Raw genomic sequence first — 25,032 nt, forward strand, 5'->3', positions numbered from 1 at the left:
AGACACTCTTCTATTTCCATGAGACCACATATAGGAGAAATGTGTACATCGTATTTACAAAGTGAATGTATCTCAGAATTCAATAGCTAAGATAGTTGATGTAATTACAAATTTGTTTAAATATGAAAGGGAGAAGAACCAAACTTTCAAGAAGAAATGATAACATTACTTTAAAATTATGTCTTATCATTTGTTCATCAATAAAACAATCCATGGCAGGGCCACACACTAGATTTAGCTGCCACGATTCCAAGCAACTAAAAGAACAATTATACATGTGTGGACTATTAATCCACATCTAATAATTCTAATGAAATGCAGGATAAAATGCAAAAGGTCTTTCTTTGCTTTTAAAAGAAATCACTGAAATTAAATATTTTTTAAGTGCAGATGAAATAGCTTTGTACAGGATTGTTTACAACTGCTGTGATATTAGTCACATATACTACTTCTCTATATTGCACTAGAAAGAAAGAAAGAACATGTTTGTATTTTTTATTCCAGATATTGCCTAGGTCATCTGGCGTCTGTAAAACAGAGTGGTGGAGCTTCTCATCCAGCTGCAGATCCTTCTGCTCAATATGATCTGCATGAAGAGTGGCAGGAGAGGGTGTCTGTGATCGGGATCCAAGAGCAGATTGGATTGGAGAAGCACTTTCAGAGCCTGTAAATGCAATTTTTAACAGTTACCTTAAAAGCCTTTTCCATTTTCTTGAGCTACTGAAATGTTGTCTAAACACGGCAATAACAGAAAACTGAGCTGCTTTTATGTATCAAATATAAAAACAGTAAGAAGATCTCCCTGTGAATGGTGCTCTGAAAGAAAACAAACTATATGCAGGAAAGCTGAGAGATGAACATCGAAATCAGTTAGGTAATCAGAGGATTAACAGACCTCTATTTTAGGTCCAAATAATTTTAAATGTGTTTGTTCTGCAGCAATTTCAGCATTTTGAAGCAGCTGAATTTCTCATCACATTCTCACCTAAATTTCTCTCCAGCAAAATGTTTAAGCAAAAATTTTCCTGGAACAAATGCTTTTCCAGGTTTACTGATGCATGCAAGTTTATTTATAAATAAAAACTCAAACCAGTAACTGATAATCTTTGATGTTTATCTGCTGATTGGGCTGAGAAAATCTGTATGAAGGGAAGGTTCTGTATAGCTGGAGGAGTTTTACTTCTTCTAAGACAGGAAATCAAAAGTGTCTGAATGGCAGTGCCGTAAAGGCATTTTTCTGTGATCATCTCCGAGTTACCTCTATAGACAACTATGTGGTCTCTACTACTCTTATCTGTGGAAAGGGAGCAGGTACTTGTATTTTTCTTCTGCACTATCTTACATTTCACATCCTGAATTTGTCTAAAGCTTATTATAAAAAGCTGAGTTCAGCCAGAACAGTCATGCGGCAGACAAAAAAAAGAACAGATATTCACCCAGACTTTTCTACACATCAGCACACGTTAAAATGGAAGAATTCAAACCTATTAACTTTAACTCTCAGATAAATGTAACTGGGACCCAAAATCACTATATGTGAAATTCAGTATTAGAGATAAACTGAACTTTAGGGACAGTAATGAATAAGTGAATCTTTTAAAACAGTAATTTTTCCAAATTATTGTGAGATTAATTGAGAATACTTCTCACTTGAGAAAAGTGTTCTTTTTTGTAAAGAGAACAAATTGTTTAAAGAACTAGACAGAAAATGTCAGTGTTATCAAAACCAAAATTGCAGTAAACAATCTCAATTACATTGTTAAACTGCAAAGGTCTCCATCTCCTTTAAATGACCAAGGTAATGAAGCTTTTACCATCAATTTAAATCAACATCTCTATGCAGGAGAGAGGGGCACTACTGCTTTGCACACAGATTACTGTCTCACACAACAGGTAATGATACTCCCCTCTTGTTACTGACTACGTGTTTTCCACACGCTTACAAAGATATGGTAAGATACACCCTTAAAAGATGTTCAAAGAAACCTTTTCTTACTTCATTTCCATTCTGCTCATTAGTTGGGGACAGATGAAAGTAGTTCAAGAGAAGGAGCAAGAAAGAACGATGGGGAGGAGAGAAAGTGAGGGAGACTGAGATAGAAAGGGAAGGAAAGGGAATGAGATGGAAAGAATGAACAGGCAGAGAAGGCAGGGAGGGAGCAGAAGAAGGAGGGAAAGAGATCTTTATATGATGGAAGAGAACGGACAGAAATAGTTATGAAAAATTTGTGGAACTACAGGAGACTGTCACTAAAAGATACTTCAGCATATGAGGATCTAAACTGGACTGAGACTACCAGGGGTTCAGCTTGTTCTAGGACTGGTAAACAGCAGTCAACGGTAAACTCTCGTTTACTAAGAATATGAAATAATGTTCATATACCAAAAAGAATTTTTCCTTCCAAAAACCTTCAAAATAAAACTATTTGCAAGGAGTAGTTTTCTGATCAGCAGAACCACTGAAAACTTGTTTCTTATGCATGTGTTTTGAGGTTGAGTTTCTGCATTGATTTGATGGCATCTAATATAGTGAAGTTCACATTGCGGTTTCCCTCTCATGGGACTCTGCATACATGCAATTTTCACTAGATAGCTGCCTGTCTTTCATAAAACATCAAAGAAAATAATACCCTTCTGTTTTTTCCCATGTCAATTTAGCAGAAATTAGAAAATGCGCTCCAATATCCTTGGGTGCGTGGAACAGTCAGAGAATTGCACAAGTATTGCTTCCTCAGGAAACCCAGCTAAATGCACATGACACACAAAAGTTGCCTCTCTAAAACAGTAGTCCAAGCAAGAAGAGACAACCACAGAATTTCTCAATGGACAACTCAGTCATTAATTGCAATCTTATCAATTCAATTATAGTGCAAACTTGGACAAAAATACCAAACAGTAATGAAATAATCAACTTATAAACACATACAAACAAACAGAAAAAGAACAGATCTTCAGCAAGGGCTTTCAACAGGAACACAGTAAAGAGGAAAATGAAGAGGACAAAAGTCAAGCTGAACATTGTTGAACAAGCCGAACAACAATGTCCATGAAAGCTAATACCATGCTTCTTTCACCAGAAAGGCACTTCTAAAAAGTGAAAACTGCGTGGGGAAATAAAGAGGTCTTTCCATATCTCTGAAAATGCAGAGTTTGATTTCTCACAGAGAACAAAATACCGTATGTAGGTACAAGCTTTCACAGATAAATTGGTACTTCCTGTTGGAACTTTTTCCTTGTTACAGCTAGGGTTATAACACGAATGGTAGTGTGTAACAGTCATGGAACAAGGAGTATGCAAATGACTATGGACATCTTTAGTTTGGATTTACAAAACCCGTGAAGAGACCGATCTTCAAAATCCTCCTCATAGAGAGGGATTGTCTCTGAGACAGAAGCCCATTCAGTTGGGGTTAACTGCATCACTTGGTGGTTGTTACTCTATTATTCTCTCTCTCACTCTCTCAAGAAAGAGCTGCAAAATAAACTGGTGGAGCATTGACCTCACCAACTGAGGCTGTTAAACACTCCTTCCTTACAAGCTTACTTTTTCATGAAAACAACAAGTAAAGTACTAAAATAAAAATATTTTCTAAGTTATACCAATGGAAGTGATGTACATGGCAAAATAACATTTTACAGACAATATAAAGAGACATTAAGATGGATGTATACAAAAGAATTCCATGATACTTCAGAGTGATACACTGGTTTGAAAGAGCACTGTCAAAGGCCACCAAAGAAAAAGCTTTTCCTGAAAATCAGTTATTTAACTACCAGTAATAGAAGGACTCTTGTAAGAGATCTAGCATACATAATGTGGTACAAGTTTCTCCTCGGTAATTGTATAGATTTTGTCATGAAGGGTTTAAAAATACATTTAGGAACAAGGTAAAGATCCTAGGGGTAACTAAGTCAGACAAAGGTTTTAAACTTATGTTATTTCACACATTACTTTTCAATAGCAGTCAAAAATAATTGAAATAAACGTCTTAAAAAGAACATAGATTCATGTAGAAGCTGGAATTTGCATTCTTCAGGATGGGTGAAAAATTTCAGAAATAAATGCACTTTTTTTTTCAGAGTTTTTTTTTTTAATCTACTTTACCAGTAATAGTTGCAGCTTCAGCAGACAATGGTTGCTGATTGAGACTACTTGTTTCTGAATCTATGTGGAGTGTAGTTAGACTGGCCAGTTCTTGCTCCTCGGCACTCTGCTGCTGTCCTGAAACTGCATCAATGTCAGTAGAAGCTGGTGTCCCTGCCTCAGTGCCAAAGCTGAAATCTGTGAGGAAAACACTGTATTAACTTAGAACCTTCAAAAAGCACTGAAACGAAAAAAACTCAAAGGCCCAGGATCTCAAAACTCCTCCATGGAAATGTTGTATGTGCATCTTCTATGCTACTATTGCACTGTTGCAAAATTTACATAAAATGTAACAGCACAAAATAATTCACTACTTTGAATAATCTCTTTCCTGTAAGATTGAACCCGTGACTAAACGTCTCCAGAAGACATTCCTGCTTTATGTCCTGTATTCTGCTGGTTGCTGTATGGGCACCTACATGCAAATAAAGTAAAAATAATGGACTCATATATTAAGGAATTTATTTGCAAAATTTAAAAGCTGGAAGAAATATTCACGTTTGTTGTAAAATCACTAAATTAAAAATATTATGACAAATGATACTCTAACAAATGCTATTTTCAGCACTAAAGAAAAATGTCAGGCTGAAATGTAGGCTTAAATACCATTACGTAGTTGCATAATAGCAACATATATAAAAATTGCAATTTCTTCAATAAATTTTATCATATAAACATTATTTTTATCTTATGTAATATATGAAGTCATAATTCCTAGCAACCATAATGACCCCTTCTGTTCAACAAGGGTGGGAATGGATAAACAAAATGAATGAAAAGCATTATGTTATTACACAAAGCACATTAATTTTAACAAAGCTTACTAATTTAACCATGATAATACACTTAGTATCTTGATTAACCTATAGCTACACAAAGGCCACTGTAAAAATATCAGAAGCCCTTCTTTTAGTTTTGCCTAAGTGTTTTCAAAAGAATTAAAAACACTTCCAAAATAAGTAAGTAACCTCTAATTTTGATATTTTGTGCAAAATAGATGGATGCACTCCAGGGAAAAGACAATATTGCTTTCTAACTTCTGTTTAGTGTTGTTCTGCTTTTTGCACACAAGTATTATTTTGAAAAGTAGTATTCCACTGCTCTCTTTTTTAATATACTAAAACCACAGTAGCCTCTTCTTGCTGCATTATTTTGAAATCATTAGCAAGTTAATCTCTCTCTACAGAAAATTGCGGGCACACAACTTTACCAGGAAAAAAAAAAAAGGGAATTTGTAATCAATTAATAAAAAAATGCTATTACTTTTGGAAAAATATACTTGCTTTCAAATTTGCGGCCATCATACTGGAAGGCGCTGAAGGAGTCAGAGTGACTGTCTGAACTGATGAGGTCACTGCTGCCCGCACTGGCAGGTGATGTCCATTCGGAAGGTACGCCTGGGTCATCTACAGGACGCATTTGGTTCTGCTTGTTCAATATATCAGGAAGGTCTTTAGGAACTTCCAGGCTCCCAGGACTGCTTCCTCTTCTTGTCACATTCTACACATTGAAGAGACATAAACTATCTTACAATCTCGGATGGCTTATTTACATAAACTGGAAAAAGCAGTCCCACATTTGCTGAAGTCAGAATGTAACAAATAGTTCTTAAGTACCTAAACCAGAAATTGTCATCATACTAAATATATAGCCAAAGCTTTCCAAAGCCCCAGACAGGCAGCAGCAACTGAAGAGTTCACGCAGTCAGAGAATTTCATAAATACAAATTTTATTTGCACAATGAATTTTTGGACATATATCATAAAAGGCTAAATTTCAGACTAGCATGGGCCACACACGTTATAGGTAAGACTTGAGAGAGCAAAACAGTAAAAAAGTATACTACATCTAAATTACTAAAGAAAATCTGTTAACCTTGGTTTCAGGCACAAGAAAAAAAAATGTCAAGCAGTATTGCCTTTTCTGGCCTATAGGCTACCATGCTAAAAGCAAAAATTTAATTTATACAACAAGCAAATGAAATTACTAATTCATGCGTTAATCGCCCTATGATTAAACCTCAACTCTGATACTAGTTTGGACACCAAAGACCACATATAGCAGAAATAAGGCATGCAGATTTGCTCATATACAAGTAAGGTGGTGGTCTATCTGAGGTCTTTCTTTAGGGCATATTTTTCCACAGATAAGACTGTTTGCTTGAGAGGGAAGAGAGACAAAAGTAGAAAAGCCATTTTATGAAATAGCTTGAAATCTTTACGCATTGTGAGACTAATGATGCGTTCCTTTTACACTAGGCTCAATCACTTCTGCATTCTTTTACTATCCTACTACTGATTAGAGATTAACTCAGACTGACAAGCTTTCTGTGATAAGGTTTTAGCATTTGATATATACAGCAACCTAAAACTAATCTTAAAACTTGTACTGTTTTAAGAAGGCATATCTATTGTTGTGTGCTAATTACAAAAATGAGTGGCAGTGTCAGAGTAGTACTCAAACTTATCTCGACTCTTTTCTGCTATGTAAGGAAAGTATCAATTCTCAAAACAAATAGTATTCTCTCCTTTTCTCTCTTCTTCTGGGCCAGCTGTGATGATATCTATTTTATTAATCTGCAGACTAAGTTAACCTTTTTTATAGACTTCAAGTTAGCATTCTGTGTTGTAGTTCAAGACTTATTAACAAGAATACTTTGCACCAATAATCAAGTTTCATAAACATGAGTTCAGTGCAAAAGAGAAAAAAGAATACATATAGATAAACTCTATAGATCCTCTCTTGCCATTTATACAAGATGATGATAAATAAACAATTTTAATCACTTGCAGAAATCTCCTTCTGCCCCTTATTAGCAACTCCTTATTGACAACTTTCTATAGGAAAATGTCTTAAAATGACCTTCAAAACATCTAATCAGAAAAGAGGATTAAACAATTTTGAAACACTGTATTTAAATTGTTGCCCATTCTGTTCATTTGCAACTTTTGTTTTAATTTTCTCTTTTGTTGCTAGTTAACAAGCACTTATCTCTTCAACTGAGTTGTCTCATTCTGCAAGCATTCAACAGTAACCAGAAATTGACTTAAAATTACCCCAAAAATATGACCCAGAATTTACCCAAATCTCCCTAAAAAATGACCAGAAATTGACTTAAAATTGATTAAAATTTCTCATTATGAATGCCATTCCAAACAACATGACACTTCTGGAAAAGCGCAGGAAGAAAGCATATGAAAAGTTGGTTCGACTACCAATACACTACTTACAAGATATTATTCAACACTTGGAAGTGCTATAAAAAAAAAAATTAAGAAAAAACATACATTGGAGTAGTTTTTTAGTCTGATGCATTGACTATACCTGTAGAGAACAGTACTGTACTACAGCATGATACTTAACTACATACCACCCTGAGGACTGCAAATTTACATAGAAACTATTATTCTGAAAGTGTCCATGTACAGAGATCTTTACAGGTTCAATTCAATGAGACTATTCACCTGACAGTAACTTCTGCATTGCTTCCACAGTGAAGATTTAAAAGATATGAAAACACAAATGGTAAAAAATGGTATGAATCTATCTCAAAGACAAGGAATAATTAAGCAGTATTCTTAATGCTGATTCATAAAAGCCAGAGAAATACATTTTAGTGAACTGATTTATAATGTCATTCGCAAGTTCGCACATATATGCAGACATAAGTATTGAAATGTAGCAAGTTTAAACACTTACCAGTGCACTACCACTGCGGAGTCTCTCAGCTATAAATTCATCCATGAGGTCAGGAACATTTGTATTGCTACTGCCAATATCACTATCAATAGGGTGCAGCTTTTGATTCATGTCCTCTCTATTAGCTAAAAGCAAATGAACAACCATTTATAGTAAAGAAATGCAACAAATGAAAAAACCTGCTAATTAACAGAAATAAAAAAAAATCAAAATTGCCGAACATGCATTTTAAGAATGTCCCTCTTTTAAAGCAGACTCTACTTCCAGAATTAGTACGGCTTCTTCTTCCCACTAAGCAGGGGTTAGTTGATTTCCAGTTCCACCTTCAAGAGCAGGAAGCTTATAGGTAAGCACTACTCAAAGTTGTTAATGCTTGCTTTAAGGATAAAGCGTATGTTCTTCCTCCATATCACAAGTAACAAATCCTAAAAAATTTATATGATTCCTACAGGTTTCTTCTTCATTGCATTCTTAATGAAAAGCAACGTAGTGGAAAAAGTAAACTAAGTTGTAGTATATACTAATGATAAACGGCAATGTGGCACTGCATACAGTTAGTATAAATAGTGCAAAGAAAACATTATGTAATAAAATTACGTGCTAGTATGTGGAATGAAAATTCTAACTCTGGATGATCAATGGTTATGAACAACTAATTAAGTTCACTCATTTATCAGTGTTACATTTTTGATATAACTATACTGTTCATATTTAACTGTGGCTGTTACACCTGACTTCATGATATTCACCTTTAAAGTCTTCAAGTTTATTCCAGTTCATGTTCTTTTTATAATAACTTTTCCCCTCAGTGTCATCTCTCTTGAGATCACAGTGTAGTTTATTCTAACAACGAGGCTCTGTTAAATGTTACAAATTTCAAATAACAGGTACTTCTAAAATTGGTGTTTCCTAGATATCTCTTTTTCAGAAGTACAGATTTTGCGGAGCAGCAAATCGTTTTTGCGAGACCCACGACAGTAACGCGCTCGGGTGCTGTGCTTACAGAGACTGCCCTCAGGTGGCATTAACATCTCAATGCAGGATGCATTGCAGAATCCTCTGTTAATCATGCCAACATAACAACGGGAAAAAAGGAAAACCTGCATTACTGCTGAAAGTTAATTTATTGTTCATTTAAGGTTATGTGAACTAAGACAACGGATATTAGAGTGACAGCCTTTGTTTTTGACCAGTTCACAGAGGTCTCACGGTTAGCAGGAGAAAGACTATCATGAGACCTTCATGAACACCCATGATTCCAAGAGAAAAAGAAAGCAATGAAAGATGTTGCCAAGATGTAACTGCAGCCATTTTGATGAATGAATATAGGAAGGCCTATGTCATGTTTTGAAAAAGACTCAAACAAAACCTTATGATTAGACTCAGAGAACTGTTGTAATGAAATCATTCCACTAGTAGCAGACTGCTGTTTCACACTATTTTTTAAAAATTATCTAAACTGACCTCCAAATGTAAATTTGAGGGTTTTTTTGTTTTGTTTTGGAGGAGGAAAAGGAGGAAGAGGATGGGGAGGAAGAAGAAAACACACTAAATGAACCAGAAATACAATCATTTCAACCTAGCTGGTTGAGAGCCAGGTCCTTCAGATAAGCAAACTACACTCAGTGTGGAATAGCATATTCCGATAAAATATGCATATGCCAATCATACAGTAGGCTGAATTTAAAGGCTCTGCATGGTAGATGAAAATTCAGAAGTCTCAAGGCTCAGTCCTTTATTAGGTCATTTACTGTCTCTTCCTCTTCCCTAACCTGATGGTCTTCAGCAGCAAAGAGGTTCAACTAAATATCTTGAAAAGAAAAATTAGTAATTTAAAGTATGTAAATGTAACTTATGCTGGGAGAAAAATCAGCTGGCTGTAGGCGCATGCATAACCAAACAGGGAAAGCAGTGATCATCCCAAAGCCTTTTGATTGCTTATCAGAGCTTGCTTCAGTTGCATTAAGCCAAACTGGTGTTGCCTTTCTCCTTTTGCGCTCTGCACACTGTTAGTGCTCACCTGCAGCTTTCCTTCCAAAATAGCCCATTACATGACTGTACAGATCCCTCAGTGGAGCCTCTGCTGGCATTCTGTTCTGCCTCTGTGGGGAAACATTTGCCTTCGGCTTCGAAAGAGCATGTACAACAGTTTTATAAACACCACCCAGGGAGCCCTGCTGTTGTGCCGACTCCTGACCTGGTGCCCTAAAGGCACTACGATTATGGAACTGACTAACTGCAATACTTTCTTTCTGCAACACAGCTGCTTGAGTTTCTGTAGATTCTTTAGTTTGCTTGCTGCCAGCTGAAGCAGCATTAATTGCATCTAGATGTCTATATATTCCAGGTCTAACCAGCTCTGTGGCAGTTGACGAGCTGGTGCTTGTACTGGTACTGCTGTTGCTGCTACCGCTACCACTACTGCTACTACTGAAGCCACCAAGTTTACGAAGTCTTGCTTTCCAAGCAGCCTCTCTGCTCTCAAGAGGATTGTAAAATTGAACTGATTCTGTAGATGGCCTAAAAGTAACATGAACACTATTTCTTTTTTTAGTCGTTATTTTCATGATTTTGGCCCTATGAGTTACAGTTTCAGATATACTTCTTTTAGTTGGTGCCAGTTTGCTCGTGCCTGTGACGTAAGGCATTTGAGGGTCAACTTGTGCTTTAGGAAGAATTTTCTTTGCGTGGACAATACGCGAGTTGGTCAGCTTTTCATTAAACTGGGCACTTCTATGCTTTTCACCTACCACTGCTTCCACAACTAAATCTACATCAGTTTCAGTGGCTGCTTGCCTGTACAGGTATCTCTTCCCTTCTTTGCTGCTGGGACTATTTGACCCATGATCAAATACACTTTCATACTGTTTATTTATATCTAACTGTCTGGCTTTATTGAGTGCTTGATTTCCTGTAAAGAAGTCTACTTGACTAGGTGCAATATTACTTATAAAGCCACTTGGGTTTTGTTCTAGGTGCAGCTCTGTGTTATCGTCTCTTTCTGTAACAGTGATGCTATTTGTGCATTGCCCAGTCTGATCTCTACTTTCTAATCCGTCCAGTGGTAATCTATCATTCCTATTTACTGATGTATCAACGTCATGAGCAGAAGCCTTACATTTATCTATCTCAAAGTTACCGCAAAGTTCTTCTTTTTCTTTAAGATATTCTCTCAGAGAGGAAAGGAGATCATCTTCACCTTCAAGGTCAACATATTGGCTTTGTTCAAAGGCAGTGTTTGCAAATTCTACCGGCCCTATTAAATGACAAAGATGGTCATAAATACTATCCCCAACTTCCAAGGAGGACTCTCTGCTATTTGTATCAGTGATATGGCTTTCAGTGGATCTATGCATTGAAGAGGTCTCAGTGGAACTCTGTAAGCTTGGAGCATGATGGGATGAACTGTCAATGACAGGAACTGCACCTTTGGCTCGTTCAACTGCGAAAGGTTCCAGGATGTCAGAGGTGCTGCTGCTTCGTGGCAGTGGCTGTTCCTCATTTAATGCACCAAAAACTTCACTTGGAGCATCCTCACTCTGTGAAAAATGTCTGACTCGAGGTGGACGTGGAAGAATTTGAGCATCATCAATGTCTGTAGAAAAAAGTATATGTAACATGCACAAAAATTTACATACAGAGACAATATATATTTACCACTACATCATAATTACGTGACTTTAAGAGCCAGTAAAGTCCAGAGCCTTGTTTTCTTAGATACAACAAAAATACTTTTTCCAATACTAGAGTGTTAAAAGCACACGCACATAATATCCAGTACAGAATGTAATATAAATGAGTTAGACCATCAGAACACAGTTTTAAATGTTAACATGCATGAAAACAAACAGTGAGATCATGGAACGTTTGGAAATACAGTTAAAGCTAGAGCTGTGCCAATAAGTTCAATAATTCAACCAATCTTATTCCAGCTGGCTTGTTGAGGAAATGGTTACCGGAATACAAATTAGCTTAACAGTAGTACTCCCTTTGCAGAATTTACATCTTCAGAAAAATGGGCAACTCCAAAGAGAACAAGCAAGTTTTTTTGAAAATTAGGATTGTCTACTGAAGTGGCAAACTATTACTTTTAATTACTTGTATGAATATACATAAACTACTGAAATTTCAGAAAGAATACTATAATACACTTATAAATATTACGGGATATATAATTTATAATTTACTTAAGACTAAAAATTTTAAATTACAATGAAGAGATGACTATACAGAAGAGATGACTATACATAATGGATAATTTAAAGATATACCCCGTTTCCCTAAAAGAATGTTTCGTCTCTCATCTTCAAAATGTGAAACTAAATACTTAATGAAGGCTTACCTCCCCCTCTTCTTCCAGTTTGACTCAGCAAATGTAACATACATGAGAATTACAGAATTAAGGACTCTGACACAGAAAAACATCCTGCAGCCTCACAACAGTTAACAGTAGAGTAAACCCACTTTTGTTTATGAAAAGACCAGAACATGTTATGACCAATTAAATTAGTGGTTCCTTGTCTCTGTTGAGACATTTACTAATATGTTAGTATGGGTACAAATCATAGTTAACTGTAATGAAAGCCACAATTCAAACATGGATCACCTAGGAATTGTACAGAAGTATCTTCAGGTCCCTTTACATCATCCACAAAAATAAAGAACCTTCACAACACCTCTTCAGATTTCCTGATATGTTATAGGAATACTATATACCATCAAATCACCAGTGCAGGCAAGGCTAAATATCCCGTACAGACAATTCAACTAACTGCAAGACTTCATGCTATTCCTTGCAGTCTTTTTATGAGATAAGCATTGGAACAGCAAGGTAAAAACAGCTTACTCAATTTTCTGTTTGTTTCTTTCTGATAGAATCCTTTATTCCCCAGATTAATTTTTTACTACCTGCTACTTAAAAAGTTGTAGATAGACTTTCAAAGTCAGGAACAACAGTAAAGAGCTTAAATGAACACCAGCAAGAGTTATTTGCCACAATAAAGAGACTTACCTTGTTGTTCTATCTAGAGGGTTTAACTTCAGGACTGCAATGGTGAATTTACTTAATATCAGAACAAAATCTAAGCCCCTTTCTCTCCCCTAACTTTGATGTGTTACAGTCAAAATAAAGTAACTATTTTATAATTATATTTTAAAATATTTCTATTATTACTAAATATAATCTATAAATATTACAAAATATTTCTAATTATTACTTTGTGGATCTATATATTTCAGTAATATTGAATATTGATAATCTGAAATCCCCTTAAAAACCTGTTTTGAAGTGCATACACTTTTCTGAGAATTAGAACTGGAGCTGAATTTTCTCATATTTTGCTTCTGAACAAAGCATATAAACCAGAGGAATGAGGTATATCTGTACTTAACTAAACATACGTGTTCCAAGAAGATGAAAAGTGGTATTTCCATGCTCAACTTTTCAGAGAAGTTAAAATTTGAAAATTAAAGTTTGTCCTCATACAAAATTTACAGAATTGTAAAGAAGCTATCAGACAGGAAATTGAGAGATCTATATTGGAAAAAAGAGAAGAGACATCCAAACTATTCAGAAAATAAACATAAACTGAAAAATCGTCAAATATAACACAGTCCATTGTCCTTTTCCTCTTCAGTTTTGATAAGCAACAAATTTCTCATCATTGTTCTTGTTCAACTTATTACTAACTACATGAATGAACACCCTCTGAAACAAATGGTGTCTCTCTCTAGTCGGAACTGTTATTTCAAACTCTCTCTTGATTTAGGCAGAGATTAACACAGGTTATGCTCCCATAGTCTCAAGCTATTTCTTACAGCTGCAAAGAAAGGATTATAGGCTTCAGTCAAAAATATGTATGATATTATATATATGGGATTAATATACGCAACTATGATACACCGATCTCATCTTGAGCCGTCAGTATGCATACTTCTTATCTATTATAAACTCAATCTTATCTAAAGCAGCAGCCTAGGAATCACATGCTTGCTTGCATGGAGTGATCCTGACTTTCTAGGATGTTAGAAATAACTGGACAGAGAAGTCACAATGCACACAAAGCAACTCCACACATTGAAATAAATTCAGCTAGATTTATTTCAATGTTGATCCACAATTAATCTTAGGTGCTCACATATGCATGACTAGCACATACAAGTACACGTTTTCAAATAAACATGTGGCTGTGCCAGAGATTTCTTTTTTGTAGAACTGAGGAAGAAACAAAGGAAATGAAACATGTACTGCTATTGCAGGACCAGCACTGAAAACACAGACAATATTTAAAAATCCAAACAAACCGCTCCTTCACAACCAGGGCTCACTATTGCACGCAACTATGCAGTCAAACTGGGACACCATGAACTCCCAAGGAGTTTGTACATTGCAATTGTGTGCCAGAAGGCTGCGTACCTGACACCCTGTGTGCACTTAGGAGAAACGCTGCTCTGGGTCCTTATATGTTACAATAAGGAAGAGATTGAAATTGGTAGACCTAGCCAATCTCACCAATCATAACTTTGCTTAAATCAACCTTACCTCTCCTTTTCTGCTAGAAGGCAGAAAGAGAACGTAGCTTTTCAGCATCAAGTGGGAGATGGATCAGCTAAAATACAAACTCATGGAGAGACACATTCTGACAAGACAGCATGAGTGCTAATAGAAGAGTCCCCTATAACGCTGGGAGAGGTTTATATTTCAACATGGAAAGTTAGTTCAGGAAGTAGAGAAAAAATAACGTTTTGCTTCTCAGCTTTCATTTTGATTTTTTTTTTTTAATAAGAACACACTCATTCTGTGAGTTTCTGGGATTAAAGGATAATTACAGCCATATTGACATTACAGTTATGATTTCTTTATATCTCAGCTTAATGATTACTTACTGCTTTGGGAGCAAGGTTGTAAAGGCCCAATACGCATCTCCCTTTCATGTTAATACTACATTTGACTCTTTTAGTCCTGGTAGATAAGGAAAAATCTATCACCTGCAATTCATTAGTTTGCCCATTGCTTTTAGGAATCTTGCCTACATCTCAGTAATACTTTGCTTCATGGGTGGTCTTCTACATGAAAATCCTCAACGGTTCCAGAATGAATAGTTATTTTAATAGTTATCTTGTCAAAGTGTTAGACTGGATTTGTTATGATTCTAACAGGCTAAAGGAAAAGTTCTCTTTATAAATATTTGCAACAAGTACACTATACTAAAATCACTTTAATAACTAAACACCTTAAAGCATAAATCACTTCCACTTCCTGGATATTATTTGAAAAGTTGCAAATATTCTGCACATGGAAATACAGCATAACTTAGAAACTACACAAAGGAAATACAATCTTAGGAGAAGCATTCTCTATGATGTTAGATGACTGAATGTCAATACTGAGCTTTTGCAAAATATTTTGTCAATCTACTGACTGATCTTCAAGAGAAATACTATCTATCAATAAATAACAAATTATAGTCAAGTGGGATGTTCTGCCATACTCTTGAAAATTAATATACTGTACAAAAAGTAAAGGTTTGGGTATAAATGCTTTTTGTTGGACTACCTGTCCAGATTTACCAGTGTTCAGTGAGTCTACCTTTCAATGAGGAGTTTCACAGCTAAAAAGTAGCTGAATACTACTTTCAGAAACTTAATATTAGGCATTCTATTATTTTGGAATAAGTTGAAACGTTCTCTCCTTCAAGCTGTGTTGGATCGTAAAGTCATTTTGGATAACAGGGATATTTATACAATTATGAAATAAGACGAAGGGCTGTCAGAGCTAGCTACATATTGTTCATTATCTAGAACACACTTACGGTAGAAGCAATTTGATTACTTCCCAAATTACATACTGTACCTCTGGAAACAGAAAGCTCTCAGAAAATAACATTTACTGTAAGAAAAGGCAAGGAAAATGATAAAGCTTCATGTGAAAAAAAAAAGAAAAGATAAAGAGCGCAATTAAAAATGCAGAAAATTAAAAGAGCAAAGTGCACTCTGATCCAGTGGACAGTGTATCCTTTACTCTGCTACTTCCCCATCAACACTCTAATGGCTTGCTTTTCTTCACTAGAGCTTTTTAGTTTTCTGGCAGTGTTCAAGATTCTCGAGCACATCATGAAGCTGCTGCAACACCCAGGCTGCTTTTGAGAAGCCACAAAAACCAGGAAGGGCATAAGACCTTTCCTATGTTCAAAGTGCAAAGGTCTGTAACATCACTTTACTTTTAAGAATTACATTGGTCATGCAGTTTTTGTATTGCATGAGTATCAACAGAAAGGATAACAGCAAGAGAGCCATAAGGTTTGGGACACATTAGAAGTAAGATGCAAGCCAGGACTTTTCAGAAACATAGATGATAAAATTGTCTACAACAGCACTTTTGCCCTCTTTAGGACAGGATAAAATACAACTATGAAGATTCAGTTCTTGGAAGTTCTTGAGTAACAAAGGCAGACAGGAGAGACAGAAAAGAAAAAAAATGTCCATAAAACCATTACTGCCATTAAGTCCTTATATTTGTACACAGTTTTGGATATATATATATAGAGTCCTCCCACTATGCTTTCGGTTTGGTGGTTTGATTTTTTTTTTCATGCATTGGGACAAAGGCATAACACGAGTGTCAGCCTTAACACGCTACTAATTTATATCTACACAATAGATGAAAAGATAACATTATCGCTAAACATGCATTTTTTAAAATCTGTGCTAATTCTAATTCCTGAACCTATTTGTTCAGAGAAAATTGTCCAAGATAAGCTACTGTGAGACTTGTAGTCAACTACCTTACTGGACCAAACAGAATGTGGAGGAAAACCACAATTCTAAAAAATGGATCATTTGGAAAATAACATCAAAACACAGCACTTGAGAATTCCAAACCACAGATTTTTTATATGTTTTTATATGTTAATGAAAAACAGTCATACTCTAAAGCATATTATATGATACCATATAGTTCATTTTTTTTTCATGGGAGCTAAAGCGTATCATCATGGTTGTTCACACAACATCTATGACACTGAATTCAAAAATTTACATAGAAAGAGGTAAATGGCAAATCAAAGTAAAATTAAGTTCTTCCTTTCCCTCCCTCACTTGTCACAAATAAAAATTTTAGATAAGTTGTACTCTCAAGTAGACAGATGTTATATTGCTGCTTAACAATAAATTGAAAAAGCGAAGATATTTCTCTAATTTTCACTATTATGATAGTAAACATTGGCACAGCACTAACTTCTAACAGTTCCAGAATGAATTGTAAAATAGCATGGTATCTTATGTAACTCAAAATATTAATTCTTAATCTCTTCCCCTCTCCCACCATCCCCAGAGTATTTTTACTTTGAAAAAATTTAATGATTTAGCAGAATTTGAAAGCAGAAGGTTTAAAAAAGTGATAAAGGGGGTGCAGAAATTAGCAGAGGTGGCACTACCTGAAAGCTCATCAGAAAGGGGAGTGAGAACAATATCAGGCAAGAAGGGTTTGGAAGTATGGATCAGAACAGGAGCACTTTTAGCACTGCGTATATAGGCCGATGGCAGAGCACATTCACCAATGGATCGGCTTCTCATGGCTTTAAAAAGGAAAAGAAAGAAGTGGGGAAGGAAAAAAGAAGAGTGACTATAATGAAAGGCTTGTGTCACAGAAAAAGCAGCAACAGAGAAAACAAAGATAAAAAGGAAGAAAATTCAAAAATTAAAACATTTCAGCACGGCAGATATTGGCAGAGCTGTAAGAAAAAAATCAGTGGACACATAAGACATTCTGAGTTTTCAACTTTTATGTAAAGCAGCAACAATGCCTTTATTATGACAATCACAGAGATTTTGCATTCCAAATCAAGAAACTAATTAACACTTTTTCCCACTGCATCAGGGGTTGAAAAATCAAAGTTATAGTGCTATAGTTCCACAGTAAAAGTGAAATGACTGAAGTGAAATGGTTTGACAACAAAAAGCATTAAGTTGGTTCTTATCCATAGGGCCTGGCTTTTAATTGATACAGGATAAATCTTGCTAAACTGATGTTAAATCACCTTCTCACATCTCACATCCTGCCACCATTTCTACAGAATAGAAAACTTACATAAGAATTATGGTATCACAATCAAGGTTATATCTGTAGCTTTTCTAACAGATTTAAAATAAATTTTCATGACATTTGTTTTCCTCTTTCAGAGCAAGAACTGATACTGCATTCAACCTCGAAGTACACCACAAGTTCTTCAAAAAGCAACGTGTATTGTTTCAAGCAGCTTCCTTTTCAAACTGTTGCAAATCGGCTAGTTTCTGTTAAAATTACTGCTGATAAACTTCAGTGCATCTTATATAAATATTGTCAGTGCAATATTTGAACTTTTCTCTATCTATATATATTTTCAAAACAACATGGAATAAAGACTTAGAATCTTAGTGCACCTAATCTGCATGGAAATCAAAAGTACATGAATGGAGTGTAGTGACAGTTGAGCACATCACACTTCCAAACCAGGTTAAAGAATTGCTACTAACATTAACATGTAGATAACCTGGGTAGGTCACATAGAGTAGAAAATACATTTGACAAGTGCAGCACAATTTAAGTGGTGTCTTAACATCAGTTTGAAAAAACAATTCAGAAAGATAAGACTTTTTAAAACTGAAGTCACACTATTTAACTTAGTTTGTAAGACCAAAATCATTTTTTTAGAAGGCAATTACGTGTAAAGTTTAAGTATCTCTTTGTTTAAGAGATACAGTAATAAAATTCAGGATACAGTGATAGATGCATTACATTCATCTCTGTGAATCTTAAAATGAATGTACACAAGAGAAAAAATAATAAGCTACATAGTAAATATTAAGGGTCTTTTCCAACCTAAACGATTCTAAATAAATCAAGCTATTGGATATTGGATACTGTGTTGATTATAAATCTTAACATAAAGTGTTCCTCTTAATTTGACTGGATGTTTTCCACCATATTACATCCAAGTAAGTAGTTAAGCAGAGGCAGACTTAATATTAGAATGTGGACTATATATTTGACAATTTATAACCTTCCACTGTTGCCTATAAACAACCTTCCACTGTTGCCTATAAGCAAAAGCAGAACAATAAGATAGTAAATTCTTTCTGATACAATATTTTATAGGATTAGAGCCTGCTGCCTAAGTGAAAAATCTAGCCTTATAGAAGATTTTTCAACCCATATGCATACTATGTTTAAAGGCCCTTTTCCAAAAATTACTTTACATAAGTTCAGGCTAAAAATGCACACACTGCATATCAGAAAAGCTGTGATTTTTATTTGAGTAACACGCACACACACATATTTGGTGCAGCAATAAATGTGCGCCGGCATGATGATGGCTCAAAAAATAGAGGTGCACAGATGTACACAGAAATGTGTACAACATAAAACAGATGAAAAAGAAATCCCAGCTTTTTCTTACCATAAAATATTCAACATGCACATCCCCCCCTACTCAGATATAAAGAGTATATACATTATTCATAATCAAAGGGAATGTAATACATATCAGATATCATGCAACATATTCAAGGTCTGACTCAATTACAGTCTTAGTTTGTGGAGCTAGTGCTAAACTGAAGAAGATCTGACCAGCAAAATGCTCTGTATAAGATTTTACTTTTTGTGACTGCTTTTAATTATGTGACCCTGTATTAACTGGCACAGATTAAGAAGCATCTGAACAGCTCTCTTTGCAGATCTGAGAGGCAATAACAAACAACAGTTTGCAGGCATTTAAGACAGATGTAACATTTTGCAACATTTTCCTCATTAACATTTAAAAACCAGAAGAGTTGGGATTCTGGTTCTGGAAATTCTTTGTGGGCTTTACATCTTTTAAAATCATCCTAGCAATTCTGGGATGCTTGTCCACAGATGGTATTCTACAACATGAATAGAGCTGAAATTTTAACTGGTTGCAGTAATACAAACTTGGCTGATGAATATCAGATATATAAGACAATTGGAGGAAAGGAACAAAACCATGGAAGCTAATGTCCAGTGAAACTAAAATCAGATTAGTTTGCTGCTAACCAGGTCAATATATAGCTTATTAAGGATAAATTCCAGTCATTTTAAGGCTAACATCATATAAATAGCCATACTTCAAATAGCAGAAAAACAAAATCATTAATAAATTGACCAAACAACATAACCATCTGACAGAATATCTGAAATATTAACTATTTGTGAAAGAGAAATTTTAACATGATCTTTACCTTGTTAAGAAATTAAGACTTAAAACCACCACAACTGTTAATCACAAACAATCTACATAGAAACAGAAATTGCATTTAAAGTATCTGCGATCCATGAGGAAAGCTAGTGCTGTCAGCATGAGATACAGGAAAAGCTGTATAGCATTTGAATGTGCAAAAAAGACAGGAAATTTTGGAGTAATGATTTAATTTTCTCTCATTTCTGTATGGCTTACAGGACAATTAATTCTCCCAAATCAACAAGAGCCTTAGGAGAGAACAAATTTTTAAAAAGAAGAATTTTGAAGAATATTCAAATAAAACCTTTTTATAAATAACCTTTGTGACTTAAAAAAATTAATTGCAAATATTTTTGGAAAAATAAAGAAAATGTTCATTTCTGAAAAGGTAGCACAATTATATATTCAATGGCCAATATGCATCCCAAGTTTCTAAAACTGTGTCAGAATGTACCTACTTCCAAGAATTATCATTGAAGTAACAACACACAATGACCAAAGCCACTACTACTACAGAGATAGTAAAAAAAGAGATATTCCTTAAAGGTTCTTATTCTAAATAAAAAATTAAAATCAGCTTAATTTTCCTTCACATAAGGAATAGCACTAAGATCATCAAGATGAGACAACAGCGTAAAGAAATTCATAGTCCAGTTCATGTTAACATAGTCTAAGCAAATCATATGAACATAAATGAGTCTTCTTTTGAGGAGTTCACCTAAAGTATTGCTCAGCATCACTCATTTCTAACACAGTAAAGAGTATCTGCAAGTAATAAAATTGAGAAACAGATGATTTCAGAAATGGAGAATTGCACACATCCGTGTCAATCTTTCATTATTGCAATATTCAAAGTATAGTAAAAGACATCATATCTTATAAACTATGCAGACATACACGTATTTTTCATGCTTTCCTTTGAACAGTTTGAAAAAACTCAACCCATCTTGTGTAGTTTATGAAAACACACACTTCAGAAACCTTCTCTGACCCACCTATCTGCAGCACTGCTCAAACCATTTCTCCTTCATACACACACAATGGTATTATTTTCCAGGTCAGCTTAGGCATGTGATCAAACTCACTAAGAATTAATGTATCAAATGTATTATTTGCATTTGCAGTAACTGTACTTCTAATAAACACAAGTTATTCAGCCACCCTCAAAGCGCATAAAGGTGCATAATTTACACATTTAACTAATGTGTAAATTATTATAGATAGTATACCTTTGTGGAGAGAAGCTATCCACATTGCTACAGAAGTCAGTTATTAATTCCTTACCCTTTCTCAAATGTCACTTCTATCAGCTTTTACAGATACTTACCAACTGTTTTCTGCCGTACTATGCTTCTTGCCTTTTCTGTTCCCGGAGAGCCAGTGGTTGTAGCACTGCGTTGTCTCATTGGTGCTTGTCCAGGCTGATCACGGCTCCAGCCTCTAGAAAAGGACTTATCGACAGAAGACTTCGGGAATTCGTGCCCAACTCCTGCAAAAACAGAATTGCAAATCTATTCACTTCTATTTTGGTATCACCAGATAATTGCAGTTGTGATCTTTCAAAGACTTTTAAAGCTGGATGGAATAAATTATGTTACCAAAGCAAGCATTATTTCAAAAGCTCAGCCAGCACTAACACTGGGCGATACTCAAACTTCTTCAGAAGTGTTGGTTCTATTAAACTACTGTAATTTTATTTTCCAAAAAAATGAGTTTACAAAAGCTGTAGTCTGATAAAATATATAACTTTTCCTTAGCTATTCCTACTAGACAATACACACAAAATCATACATTTCAAAGCATTAATATTGTGGGGTTTTTTCCAAATAATTTTGTGACATTGAGGAACACAAAATAATTATGATAAAATATTTTTACACAAAATGCAAAAGCAAAAAAATGGGATGATGGGCTCAGAGAACAACACTCTTTGGAAATCGACAAAAAATACTGTAGTAAGATGGAAAAAATTCAGATTTGAAATTTATATTAAGTAAATAAAGCTCATATGAGGATGTAACAAAAACAATACTATGTAAAAAACAAAAGTGAAAAGCATTTGCAACGTATGTCCATCATTCGCGAACGAAGATTTGGGAAGGCTCTATCCATCCACATTTGTCCTTATCCATCCAAAATGACACAATTACAATCATTAAAAGGACAACTTCTTGGACAGTGAGCCCTAGTCCAGCATGTTCATTATTATGAGCGAACAAACAGGGCCAAAGAAATTTAGCATAATTTGTATGATATCTATTCCTTCCAAAGCTGCACTTAGCTCTGCGACTCACATTTGGCAATGGAGGCTTTCTCTGGAACTCTATTACCAAAGGCTAAGAAACTTTTCTCTTGTAGCTCATTATGGGTGATACAGATTATTCAAAATACTTTTTAAAGTATATATTAAAATAACTATAAATATTCTTATCCCACATCAGACTTTTTTTTAACTGTGTCTTTAGCAAGTAAAAGAAGAAAGCTGTACGGTATAGGAAAACAAAAAATGCATGGTCTGAAACAGTCTCTCAAGGTCAACTACAGAGAAATGTGTTTTCATCCACTTGCCACACACTAGAAAAACAGAAGTTCACACTTCTGTAATGACTCTGCTCAAGATGAGAAGCATAGAAGCATGTGAAATGTTTTTAGCAGAAACAGCCTACAGGAACAAGCTCTTTAAGAGAGGGAATCCACACAGATTACTTCTCACTGACAAATCCTAAGATATTGTACCTTCCCTCAGGTTTGACTGGAGAACCAAATCAATGAGAACACAGAGAAATAAAAAGCAGACTAAAAATGACATGTTTTTCCATCTTTTTTACTCACCCTAAATATAATCCCGCCTCTCACTATTAGATCACAATGAACTTTTTAAAGGAGAATATTATCCTTACAAAAGTTTTACAAAAGTGGAAACAAAGAAGTGATTTCTAATGGTCCCATGCAGAAAGTCAGTCTCTGAACTAAGAAAAGAATCCAGGTTTTTCAACTTTCAATCCAGCCCCCTATTGAGGAGGACAGACTTCCTGTTCCTTACCAATTCCAGAACTGTACCATAATAAGCAAATAGTCACCTCCTCTCCCCATGTCTTACAGAGTATTTTCTGCAATGTTTAGGAATCAGTTTGAAAACAGGTACTGCTCATACTGATTACTAAAAGTATACTATCTCTTAAATAATCCACAAGGTCATCTTAATAAAACCTGCCTTCACCATGGACTAGTAATCAATTAGTACCAAACAAAAGTATGTTCACCTTACATTTCCCCTTGTAACAACATTTCAGGATCAATATTCCAATTGTGCTTGCAATGGCTTAATTTTCACCAGATGAGTAGTATTGTTATTTTCAAGAAGTTATGATCAGGACTCAACTATTCAGCTGCTTTAACATTTTAGTTTAAATTCAACACACCTTTAAGAATTACATTCCATATGTGCCTATCTGCAGAAATTAATCTTAATGTGAGGATTCTGTGGTAGTTCTAAAAAGCAGCTTTACCTCAAAGAAACAGGGTTATTTCAGGTGATAGAGAGGCCTAATTAGGTATACCAATAAAAGTGAGACCAAAATTATCCTGTGCCCAACATCTCATTACCCCAGTTCAAATTCAAATGATGTCTATAGAGTGTTGTCTTACCTTTGCCTTTGTGTTTTTTCTGCTTCTGCTCACTTAATTTATCCAATGGCAGGTCACTAAGGTCCAAGCTATACAAGTTTCTAGCTAATACTTTAGTTAGTGTCTCCATTGTCAGTGACCACTCAGTGGCCAGCTCTTCCCAATATGTCAGTGATGACATTACAGACAGCAAGTCATCCCAAAGTTCTCGAGAAATGTACACATTTAGATTTGCTTTGATCCAAGCCACTATAAGAGTCTAAAAGAATAGAGAAAAGTTGGGTTGTGAACATAACATGACAACATTCAATTGTCACTACTTAAAAAGAAACTTCTAACTGCCACAGAAATTTCTGTGTAGCCCTGAAATTCTTTTCTTCCTCAGTACACATAGACTTTCATGAATTATCAAGTGTAATGTGAACAAAGAGCTCTAACTTAAGATACAGGAACAAATGGTTTGACTCATTATCTTGTATATTCTTCCTTTTTCTATTAAAGAATCTTTTACAGAGGACCCACCGCAACAGCACTCTGCAAGTGTTGAAAGGATTTGCTACAGCTTTCTGTAAGGGACTACAGAATTCTCTAAGAAATAAAAAAAGCCATTTGTTAGGCAGGGATGGCAAAGATTTTGTGCTGACTTGAGCCAATTTTGCAATGGAAGCAGGCTAAAACTGCACATATTGCCAGTCATCCTTATCAGTTATTCTAACTCAACTAAATGACAGCAACTTTTTAATTTCACAGTACCTCAAAAACTTGTCATAGTGTCATTAAAATGTAAGACAGAGAGTAAGAAATGTAACTACATCTTTAACCCAAGCCATTCACATTATCTGGGTAACATATCAATGATTTAAGATGACAAACTAGCCAACAGTGGTTGTTGTATCTAATCTCTTAATTAAAATTAAGGCTGAATTAATTAAAGTGAATTTATGTTTACTTGCCTGGAAAAGAGGTCCTGCAAGTCTTCCAGCTAAAGTGGAATTTTTTCTTCCTTGATACTGCAAGAAAGTTTGGGGTGGTATTTTCAGCACAGATTCAGTAACCCTAAGCAGTACAAGTAGCATCTGCTCCCTGCAAAACAGCATTAAACTTGGAGTCACCATTTTGTTATACTTCTGTATATAGCACAATATTTTTAAAGGTAATAACCACGTTTGATTTGCTCAAACACACTCCAAGCAGGAATATATATAATGATGACAAACAGCCTAACTCGGTTCTCGCAAAAGAAATTACTCCAATCTTCTCTTCACGCTTAAGACTGAGGAATTCCTGTTGCACTCTAACATCTTCTGTCAAGTCATTCAATTGCCATCA

At 35.1% G+C, this 25,032-nt stretch overlaps 1 protein-coding gene across 17 annotated transcripts in view; it reads right to left on the minus strand.

Annotated features, from left to right (window-relative positions):
* RALGAPA1 (Ral GTPase activating protein catalytic alpha subunit 1) overlaps nt 1–25,032 on the minus strand; it is a 142,909-nt gene that overhangs the window by 83,852 nt on the left and 34,025 nt on the right. For 9 of the 17 annotated variants that reach the window (XM_017829399.1, XM_017829396.1, XM_017829401.1 and 6 more), the window contains exons 14-22: nt 24,657–24,786; nt 23,725–23,962; nt 21,404–21,565; nt 17,278–17,418; nt 9,864–11,438; nt 7,844–7,968; nt 5,428–5,644; nt 4,106–4,282; nt 512–664 (exon numbers count right to left, since the gene is read on the minus strand). In XM_017829399.1, coding sequence (XP_017684888.1) covers nt 512–664; nt 4,106–4,282; nt 5,428–5,644; nt 7,844–7,968; nt 9,864–11,438; nt 17,278–17,418; nt 21,404–21,565; nt 23,725–23,962; nt 24,657–24,786 — 2,918 coding nt within the window. The remainder of the gene's footprint in view (nt 1–511; nt 665–4,105; nt 4,283–5,427; nt 5,645–7,843; nt 7,969–9,863; nt 11,439–17,277; nt 17,419–21,403; nt 21,566–23,724; nt 23,963–24,656; nt 24,787–25,032) is intronic. The other 8 variants (XM_017829406.1, XM_017829413.1, XM_017829408.1 and 5 more) reach the window with 3 other exon arrangements.

The sequence above is a fragment of the Lepidothrix coronata genome, unplaced genomic scaffold, assembly GCF_001604755.1.
Source record: "Lepidothrix coronata isolate B3197 unplaced genomic scaffold, Lepidothrix_coronata-1.0 Scaffold164, whole genome shotgun sequence".
NCBI lineage: Eukaryota > Metazoa > Chordata > Aves > Passeriformes > Pipridae > Lepidothrix > Lepidothrix coronata.